The 10735-nt window shown below is 48.7% G+C and overlaps 1 protein-coding gene across 1 annotated transcript in view; it reads right to left on the bottom strand.

Moving 5' to 3' along the window:
• Positions 1-161: 161 nt before the first annotated feature.
• ACSBG1 (acyl-CoA synthetase bubblegum family member 1) overlaps positions 162-10735 on the bottom strand; it is a 48967-nt gene continuing 38393 nt past the window's right edge. Inside the window, exons 6-14 of the mRNA XM_059058153.2 lie at positions 7590-7670; positions 7349-7498; positions 6820-6996; positions 5856-6037; positions 4617-4847; positions 3704-3921; positions 2860-2999; positions 2034-2280; positions 162-805 (exon numbers count right to left, since the gene is read on the bottom strand). Coding sequence (XP_058914136.1) covers positions 720-805; positions 2034-2280; positions 2860-2999; positions 3704-3921; positions 4617-4847; positions 5856-6037; positions 6820-6996; positions 7349-7498; positions 7590-7670 — 1512 coding nt within the window. The 3' untranslated portion in view covers positions 162-719. The remainder of the gene's footprint in view (positions 806-2033; positions 2281-2859; positions 3000-3703; positions 3922-4616; positions 4848-5855; positions 6038-6819; positions 6997-7348; positions 7499-7589; positions 7671-10735) is intronic.

Raw genomic sequence — 10735 nt, 5'->3', positions numbered from 1 at the left:
TCACTAGAATGCTCCACTTGACCTCCTCCCACACCTTTGCTTATTCCAGGGTACTAGAGGTCATTGGTATACCTATTGCACAGTGTCCTGTGGGTTAAATAACCACTACTCTGGACTGATCTGCTGCTCTATTGACAAAAACATCAGGTACTTGTTGACAGTTCTGTTAAAAAGTTTAATTTCAAATTACACATTAAATACAATCAAATAGGCAGCAGCAGTTTTATTAAGCATCAAAGTCAGTGGGTGTGTGTATGGTGGAGTGCCTGGTAATGGGATGATGGGGTCGGCAATGTCCAACAAGATTCCAGAGTAAGTCGGGTGTTAGGTGAGTTACAACTGAGCGCTTTCCCTGCGGCACATTGGTTAGCAGAGCCATCTTCCCCCTCTTCCCTCCCCCAACACCCAGCCTCCTGGTAAGTGAGCTAGCAGCCTGTTAAATCTACCTGGAACTAAGGCCAAAAACTGTCAGCCCTTTAGTTCTGGAAAGAGAGTTGATCTCACTTGTCACCCAAACAAAAAGCAATACTTTAAAAACTATCCACACATGAAGCTTCTCGGCATAAGACCTGGCAAATGTAGATGCCAGGACCGTACCTGACCCAGAGAACCTAACAGACTTGCCAGAAGTCCATGTGCCCAGACTGAAGAGGACCTGGGGGTCAGGAAAATACTCAGCCTGCCATCTTCAGGAGAAACCTGGGAAGGACGACCCCTGATTACTTTTTTTGCTCTTGGTAAAAGGAATCGATGATATCGTTGTACTTCTCTAGGACTGTGAGCCGTTTCAGCTTCATGGTGGGACCTAAAAGAGAAATTGGAAGAAATGAGTGAGGGCTGGGCTCTGAGATGTCTGAGAAGGTGTGCGGTAAACATCTAGACTCAGTGAGTCCCAGAACTCTGGAATTAAGCCAGACCAAAAAGTAGCCGTCCTCCAGGATGGCCCATGGTGGTCCCTGCTCCTGGGGGTCACACCCCTGTGTGGCTCCTTCCCACACTGCACCAGGGTTGGTCTAAGTGGCCAGTAGAATACAGAGGAAGTGGGGTAATTTACATGACAATAACTGATAGACAAATCATCTTTGCATTTCAGTGAAAGTTCATACGATGTTGGATGTAATGCTTTGATTGCTTGTGATGGGGTGGGAGAAAGCCCCGGCCAGGGAGGGCCTCTGGCATGGTCTTTATGAGAGGTCTTCCTCATATCACTTTTCTTGGCCTTGGTTTTCTCCTCTAATGAAAGGTTAAAAGGGCTCCGATTTGGGTAGCTTCAACTCCATTTTGTGTTAACTCACACTTGGCTGTGTAACTGGAGACTTCAAAATCAAAGTCATTTATATCAACTGCTTAGAGAGGACACCTATCTGGTTGACCTTGCATTCAATTTGCTGGCACAAGACAACCAGATAAGCTCAGGCTCTCTGATAGCAGCTCAGCATTACTGTGGATAGTTGCATCTGGGTTCAGCCTTGATGGGTTGGAGGGAATCTCATTGAAGGAGCCATTTGCACGCCCACCCCACCATGCCATGAACACCCCAAGATGCTACAGCCGAGAGCGACTTCATCCATCCAACTGACGCCACACCAGAGGCCTTTTCTGGTTCTGTGGACCATGGTCCAGAAGGGCTTCCACCCTTTACCTGTTGCATGAGCTGACTTTACAAAAGATTATGGTGGTCTCACTCCCTAAAGCCAGATGACTCCAGCCCAAACACTAACAGGAACTTGGTGTCTGCCTGGTGGTCCCACTGTGATTTCAGGGGAAAATGGTTCCTTAGTCAAAGTTAAATGTTATAGGTTCAAATTAATGAATTCCAGCACATATCTTATACACTGAACAGGCCCTAACTAACCACAAGCCCAGGCACTGAGCAATCAATGTCCTCCCACAGGAAGGAGGTGGGTGTCATCCAAAGTGCTGTCAGGGACCTTCTGTTTGCCATGGCTGCTTCCTAGTGGGCACCTCCCAGGCTCTGCCATGGCCTCTGCCCTCCTGCACAGCCCCTGCAGTAGTGTAAAGAAAACACCTACCCAACTCTCCACCCGAAATGGAGAAGTCCCTCTCAAGAACGGCCCACTTCTGGATGTGGTAGGGTCGGGCAGCTGCATTCATGTTGACTCTCTGGATCCCCTCTTCAATGGCCTGATACACGGCCTCATCCTTCTTCCCCACGACCTCCGATACCGTGGTGGCTTTGCTGCCCACCCTCTGGCAGAACTCCACAGCTTGCTCCGTCAGATTATCAGTTGGGTCGGAGGTATCAGGGTCCAGAGTGCACTGAAAAGCCAGAGACAGATCAAAACCAAGCCTCACTCCACAAGATGTGTGCCCTGGTCTTGGAGGAGGTGGCACTGCTGATCGTCAAGGATGTGGATCACTGTGAGCTCTGTTTCAAAGAGACGGTTCTAGAGTGAGTAGGATGCTACTTGGACTGCGTTGAGCCCCGCGGTGGGGTGGAAGGAAGGGAGGCCTGAGACTGAGAAGACCTCAGCCAGTGAGATCATCTTTTAAAACAGGGACCATAATTCTGGCCCCGTCTACTACCCTGGTATCAGATACCAGATTGGTTATCTGCGGAGGGGACTGAGGGCAGCAGTACTGTGTAAACTGGACTGTACTGGAACACATAGAAGATCATCAGGGCAGCATACTATTAACTGTATTACCGGGGGCAGAAGGGATTTCCATGCGCTACGGCTGCCCCTCAGTGCAGGCAGCACTGACTAGTTATTCCAGAATACGGTCATGAGATCCAGACATGTCCTGGCCGAACATGGCTTCTGCTGGGGCCAGACCCACAGACCACCCGCTGGCTGCTCCTCCAGAGCCAGAGCCCTCCCCTCCCCCACTACACACCTTCAAGGTGAGCAGCATGGACAGGAACTTCCTCTGGTCCCCGATCAGCATGGCATTGCTGATGATGGGTAGCTCTGTCTTCACGGCCTCCTCAATGGGCACAGGGGGCACATTTTCCCCGCCAGCCGTGATGATTAATTCTGGGGAGGCAAGGCCAGGACCCCGGCACAGGCTTTAGTCCAGGTGCTCAGGCCAAGTGCACCCAGACTCTGCCTGGAGAGCCGACACTCTAAGCAGGACCCAGGCTCGATCACACATCTGCCTGCGTGATTTCCAGAAAGGTGTTTACCCACTCACCGAGCTTCAGTTTCCCCTGGGAAATTGGGGCATGGGATTCCCACAGGGATGCTGAGGGCACTGTATCCACTTGGGCAAAGTTAAGCAGAGCACCTCTTCCACGGAGGTGTCCCCAACTTACTTTCCTGGGAGAGCCAAGTTGTTCATGGGAAATTTCTTTGAAATCTCATGCTCTATTTTAAATTTTATGTCCAATTTGTGTTCTGCTCTGCCTCATATCCATGTTTGCATATAAAAATACATATTTATGTCCTCAAATTTTCTGGAAAGACTTGCCTTGTTTATCTAGGGAGTTAAAATCCCAGCTCTGTCATTTACTAGCTGGGTGACCTTGGGCAAGTTACTTAACCTCTCTGGTTGTCCTCACTAATAAGTCGAGGTAATGATAGTGTCTTTCCCACGGGAGACAACAGTAAGTAAAATGATGTCATTCAAGGTGTGTGGCACTTAATAAGGGCTCAACACTTGTAGCGGGTATAAATTGTGGTGGCGGTATAATTCCTCCGACGTCCCAGCACAGCCCTCGAACCCAGCCAAAGGCTCTCACCTTTGAGACGCCCAGTGATGTAGAGGAAGCCATCGGCGTCCAGGTGGCCTGAGTCGCCCGTGTGCAGCCAGCCGTCGGCATCAATGGCCTCACACGTCTTGTCCTCCATGTTCAGGTAGCCCATGAAGATCGTGCGGCCCCACAGGCAGATCTCTCCGATGCCCTCTGCATCCTCATTCACCAGCTTCACCCGGCAGCCCGGCACCACCTTGCCGGAGCTGGGGGGATGGAGGGGCCAGGAGGCATGGTCAGAGGAAGCAGTTTCCTCCAAGCCCTGGATCAGCCCCTAGTCTGATCCATCTAGGCTTCACCGATGGCTTGAATGTTCTCTCCCAGGATTTTTGTAATTTAATAGGGTCCTCAGAGCTGAGAGGTAGGGCCAGTTAAAGGTTTTTAGGTGAATGAATGAATCAGTGGGGGAAATCCTAATGGGACAACTTTAAGCACTGTGATAGGAAAGCAGGAGGTGAGGTATTTAAACACAACAGAGAATCCTTCAACTCACTCCCTAGAGCTGATTGCCCCCTACCCCACACCAGAGGACCGGCCCAGTCCCCCCAGCTCAGCTCCCATCCCAGATGGAACCAGGGCTACCAGCAATGCTGGGACACCCTCTAACACACCCCACCCTACTGGAGGGAGGGGCCGAAGGGAAATTCCTCCATCAGAGCCCCACTCAGGGAGCTCCTGGGCTGCAAGGCTGTCTGCAACCACAGACCCAAGTGACACTGTCGCAGAGACCATCCCCACGAGACTCGGGCCCGGCCAAGGGACTTAGCCCAAGATAGAGCTGTTGGCACTCAGGGACCCATAGTCCAGTGGCCTGGGCTCAGGGACCTAATCAGCAGGGGGGCACTGAAGGGTGTCAGCCAGGACGTGCGGGCCGGCATATGTGCTGAAACCTGGGCCACACCTGTAGAGCCGGTAGTTGTAGGGGCTGGACATGAAGTGAGGGCCCGAGGTCTCGCTGAGGCCGTAGCCCGCATACAAGCGCATGTTGAGGCCCAGGAAGAAGTGCTGTGTCTCCGCGGTCATGGGGGCTCCTCCGTAGAAGTTTTTCTGACACTTGGCAAAGCCCAGTGCCTGGCGGACCTTGGCTAGCACGAGGTAATCTGCCAGTCGGGTTGTGAAGGGCTTCAGATCGCTGGTGGGAGAGGGAGAATGGCTCACAGAAGACAACACACACACACACACACACACACACACACACACACACACACACGCATACCCATTTGCATTAAAAGGGTTGGTGTTCAGTGGATACCCGGAATGGCCGTTCCAATGATCTATTCTGACTGGTTAGTGGCGATGCTGAATCCACTGCTAAATATTTTTAATATTGGCCCTGCCTGCGAACATGCATGCACGCCTAGGTGTGTACATGCAGTTATGTGCAAACACGTCTTGAGCCGGGAAGTTAGAAAACCAGATTCAGCTGTGTATGAGTGCACAGACAACACAGATGCATGCAAGTTCGCACACACAGTTATACACACTTGCAGAGACTTGAAGTATATACACACAGACGCAAACATGTGTCTGATTCCATTTGAAGCTCTTGAATGGGTCATTCATGCATATTCACTTTTCATGTCTGTGCATGTGAAGCCCTAAGTGCACAGACACGTGTACATGTCTCATGAGACATGATACCATTTCACAGACACACTAGTAATGGAAAATATTTCTAAATTGGAACAGGCCAGATTTATGCCATTGATCCTCCCACAGCACTGGTTGGGAATTTTAAAGCATTCCAAAGGCTGTGGGTGAGAGATGAGTGGTCACTTTGGATTATGGGAAGGCTGGAAAACCCCCATCACTGTGGCCCCTTCTCTATAGCCACCTACTGAAGTCAGGAGACCCCTCAGGAGACTGCCAGGAGCTGCTCCCAGGGAGGTAAATGTCACCCCAGAGGGAGCAAGTCAGTCCTTGCAGTCAGACCCAAAGATGGGGTGATGGTCTCCTGTGGGATCTGGCAAGAGAACAGGGGCTCAAGCCCAGCCACTGATGGGGCCTCTGTGCAGGGGTCTGGACAAGTCTGGCCAATGGGGTCTGAACAAACCTGGCCTATCAGATCCTAGGTTGTGTCCTGGGGTTATGACCCAGCCCTGCTGCCTCCCCAGGTCTCCTGCCCCCTGGCCCTCTCTACCTGCTCGGGCAGGTGAGGTTCTGCTCCAAGGTCACCGACATGGCCCACAGCAGCATCTTGCGCCGGATGAAGCCAGACTGAGCTGTCAACTCCTGGATCCGCTCCATGATCTTCTCCCACACCCGCGGCACCCCCATGTGGGACGTGGGCTCCACTTCCCTCAGCGTGTTCACCAGGCTCCCCTGTTTGCAGCCAGCGAGAGACAGGGCGTGGTTCAGAGCCGGCCGGGAGCCAGGAGGCCCCTGTCACCAGAGTCAGCATGCACACATGCAGGCATCCTGTATACAGTAGGTCACACAGGTGTACGCACACACCGCAGGCAACTCATGTCACATACTGTCGGCTACGACTCAACAACCATTTACTCACTGCTCTTTGCTAAAAGAACCTTGATGTTGCTCAGGTACCAGGGTGGCCAGATGCTTCAGAAGTACCTTAGTCCCCTCCCAGTCCTGGGGGCAGTGACTTTTTATTAGTCTAACTCAAACATGGTAATACCATTCCCTTAAGCAGTGACTCGTTAATGAATGGACATGGGACAACATTTGGGCCAATGTAGGCGAGGGGGAAGTCTGCTAGGGGCCTCTGGGGACTTTCTCCTCATGGTTAAAAGAAGGATCCCAAGCACAGGTGTAGTTTATGAGGCTGGGATGCAGGGCAGGGCCGTGGCCATCTGTGACCATCCTGTGATCTTACTCTGAGGGTGGCCCATCCTTGATGGCACTGTGGACCCACAAACCACTCTGACTCAACTTCCCTTCATGTAATATCATCAGTTTCCCTTCTTGTTTGGTCATCTGAGTCAGGCTGTGCTAATTGCAGTTGAAAGAATTCTGACTGATAAACACACAGGGAACCAGCATGCTCATGAAGGCACGCACAGGGCCCACAGACACAAGCACACATTCGGGCAGGCCCTTGCACACACACTTGGACATCCACTTAGGCAGAGAGGCAGACTGACCTTCAGGGCATCAGTCTCAGCAAAGCAGACCTGGGCCCCCCACTGGATGCCTGTCCACAGGTCATAGATCTGGGCAGCAATGTGGCTGAGGGGCAGGTAGCTGACCACCACCTCCTGCTGGACTTCTGCGGGTTGGATATCACCGGCCTGGCTGCCATAATGTGCTGTCCAGGTGATCTGGCAGATAGGCAGATGGGTCCTGGCAGCGTCTACAAAGCCAGCCCTGGAAGTGTTCACATCTGTGGCCACCCTGTGTGCTTGGGCTATTTCTTTGGAGTGTTCTTTGAACACCCTAGCGGTTGTTCACCCTCCTGGGCATCTCTGCAGGAAACATCCTGGGACAGGCCTCCCCCTCCCAACCCCCACCATTTTGCTGGGCTCAGTCTGTACCACAGACTTAAGGGTTGTCCTACTTATCCCAGCTCCCTGAGCTGAGGGGCTGAAGGAAACTCCCTGGGAGTTGTTAGGGCAGGGCCATTGCCCAGATCCACCCATAGCCCACCCCCACCCATCTGGGCATCTGTCCTACATTGTCTTGACTCAGCATCACGCCCTTGGGGTTCCCAGTGGTGCCTGACGTGTAGACCAACACGCAGCACTGGTTAGGCTGCTGGGCATTGATGATGGTGTCCAGGGCCTCCTCAGTCACCTCATTCCCCAGATCCATGAACTCCTCCATCTGCGGCCAGGTGGGAGAGTGCAGGCAGCCCAGGTGAGCTGGGCAGGCTCACACAGACCCCACCTGCCCCACACGAGCCCTCTACCCATACCGTGTACACATTGGCCATCTTTGTCGGAGGAGGTTCTTGAAATATCACTACTGCCTTCAGATGTGGCAGGTTTTTCCAGATCTGTATCGACAGGAAAAATAAATGGAGTTTCATTTTAAAAAGTCACCTCTTGAGAAGATCCCCATCTCCAGGTGTTAGTCAGCCTGGCAGGCACCTTGTGGCAAAGGTTGTTGGTCCCCAGCTCTGACCTTTCACTCAGCAGGACACTTGCCACCCTTCATGCATGGTTCCCCATCATAAGAACTTTGGAGCAGCAAAGGTGGGATACGCAGGGGGCAAGGAATGACTTCTATTAAAGGAAAACCAGACAACCTGGGGCCTGGCTGAGTGCAACAGGGGACTGTGTGACTGCAGAAGAGAGAAGAGAGGAAAGAGTAGAGGGAAATCAGAACTCAGTTATTTCACTGAGTTGAGGTGTCAGAGGTCAGAGTTCAGGAAAGCCGGGGTGCCTAGAATTTGTGGGACAGAATACCAGACAGGAGAGAACTATGCAGAGAAAGAGTTCTAGAAATTTCTTTAGGGGTCCTCTTGATTCTTTGACAGATTATCAACCTGCACAGGCATAGGTGAAACTCCATGAAACTAGATGAAGAATAAATGCTGGAGAAAGATCAATGACTGGGGCTAGAAGACAAACAAGAGCATGTACAGGGCCAGAACTGTTTGTGTCTCCATCAGCCAGAGTGGAGGGACCTCTGGAAATAGAGACCCCAGAAGGGTCAGGTCTTAGGTCTGGGGCTAAATTAGCCTTAGAGAAAAGGCTATCTAAACCTGCTCTGAAAGGCTTAATTAAACACAAGTCTCAAAATGAAATTGAAAGAGAGGGGAAAAAAATGGAAAAAATTAACCTGCAGGAGAAAACTAAGAAGCCTAACATATGTGTAATTGGAGTCCCAGGAAATATTTTTTTTAATTGAAAAAAGTCTGAGAAATTTCCAAATTTGATTAAAACTATAAATCCATCAATTCAAGACTCCCGGTGAACCCCAAGCAGGATAATCACAAAGAAAAACCACACCAAGACACAACATAATCCAACTGTTGAAAGCCAGTGACAAAGGAAAAAATCTTAAAAGTGGCCAGAAAAACAAGATACACCATGTGGAAAGGAACAAAGATAAGAAATTATAGACTTCTATCAGAAGCTATGCAAAGTAGAAAACATTGGGATGAAGTCTTTAAAGAGCTGAAAGAAAAAAAAAAAAAAGAAACCCCGTCAACCTAGAACTATAAACTAAATGAAAATATCTTTCAGAAAATGAAAGCCAAAATGAACAAGTTTTCAGACAAAGAGAAGCTGACAGAATGCATTACCTTCAGACTTGTATTGCAAGAAATGTTGAAGATTGACATATATACGCTAATGTGTATAAAATAGATAACTAATAAGAACATGCTGTATAGCACAGGGGACTCCACTTTGCTGTACAGTAGAAACTAACATAACATTGTAAAACAACTATGCCCCAATAAAAAATAAAATTTAAAAAAAGAAAGAAAATTCTTAAGGAGGAAGGAAGATGAACCAGATGAAAACTTGGGGTCGACATAAAGGGATGAAGAGTGCCAGAAATGGCAAATACATGGGTAAATAAAAAGACATTTTTTCCTTCCTTTAAAATTTCTTTGAATGATACTTGACGGCTTAAAATACTGCATTGCAGGGGTTATAACTCACATAGAGGTTAAGTATAAATGACAATAGCACAAAGTATGGGAGAGAGAAGGAAGTACACTGCTGTAAGATTCCTACATTATACGTAAAGTAGTACAATATTATATTATAATATTATTTGAAAGTAGACTGTGATGAGTTAAAGTTGCATATTGTATGTAAGCCCTAGAGCAAACACTAGAGGGAGAGCTAGTAAACCAATGGATAGAATGGCATACTCAAAAACAAACCAAAATAAAAACAGAAAACTCCATCCAAAAGAAGTCATGAAAGGGGAGAAAAGGATCAAAGAATGGATGGGACAAATGGGAAACAGCCAGCTGATAGTTTTACAGACAATTTTGTCAGACTGGATTAAAAGGCATGACCCAGCTATACGCTATCTATAAGAGTCTTGCTTTAAATATAAGGACACAGGTAGGTTAAAAGTGAAACAATGCAAACATATATACCATGCAAACATTGATCATAAGAAATCTGGAGTGGCTATATTAATTTAAGACAAAGTAACCTTGGAAGAACAGTTGCCAGAGATAAAGAGGAGCATTTCTTAATGATAATGGGATTAATTCATCCAGAGGACATAACAACCTAAATATGTGTATACATAACAGAGCTTCAAAATACATGAAGCAAAAACAGAACCAAAAGGATAAATAGATAATCCACAACAATAACTGGAGATTTCAACATTCCCTTTCTCAGTATTTGTTAGAACAAGTAGACAGAAAATCAACAGGGATATAGATGACTTAAACAACATTAGAACACTATCAATCAAGTTGACATTATTAACATTTATAGAACATTCTACCCAACAACTGCAGAATGCACATTCTTTCAAATATGCGTGGAACAGTCACCAACATAGACCATTATTCTGTCTACCACACCTGCTGTGTACAAATGGGGTGCTTCAGGTAGCAAAGAGTCCCAGGTGATGAGAGAAAGTTCTTCCTTTGGAGAAGAGTCCCAGCTGATCAATTAGAAAACAAACATTTTCCCATGGCTCATGAAATAATTAATTCAGGCAAAGATCATCAGTGGAGAAAGGCTGATGGGGAATGTCATAGTGGATGAGCAGGTGGCCACCACAGGAATCCAGGGATGAAGGCTCAGATTTCACTAGGAGGTACCACCTGACATCACGTGCCTCTTGAGGTTGTGCAATGGGAAGTACACAGCGCCACCTATGGATTGTTCCTGCCAATCTCTGTCTAATCTGAAATGCATCAACGCTTGCTATCTAACAGTAAGGGCAGAGGCTAGAGGGACAAGCTGAACAACAGCTCAGGACGGCTAACTTAGTTTCTGCAGCATGTCAATGCCAGAGGTTCTCACACTTGAGCCTTTGTCAGAATCACCAGGAGGCGTGGGCCCCGTACCCTGAGTTTTGGAATCAGTAAGTCTGGGGCATTCTGAAACTAAGTTCCCGGGGGATGCTGTTGGT

Source organism: Kogia breviceps, chromosome 3 (assembly GCF_026419965.1).
Source record: "Kogia breviceps isolate mKogBre1 chromosome 3, mKogBre1 haplotype 1, whole genome shotgun sequence".
NCBI lineage: Eukaryota > Metazoa > Chordata > Mammalia > Artiodactyla > Physeteridae > Kogia > Kogia breviceps.
This window is presented reverse-complemented; position numbering and strand designations above follow the sequence as displayed.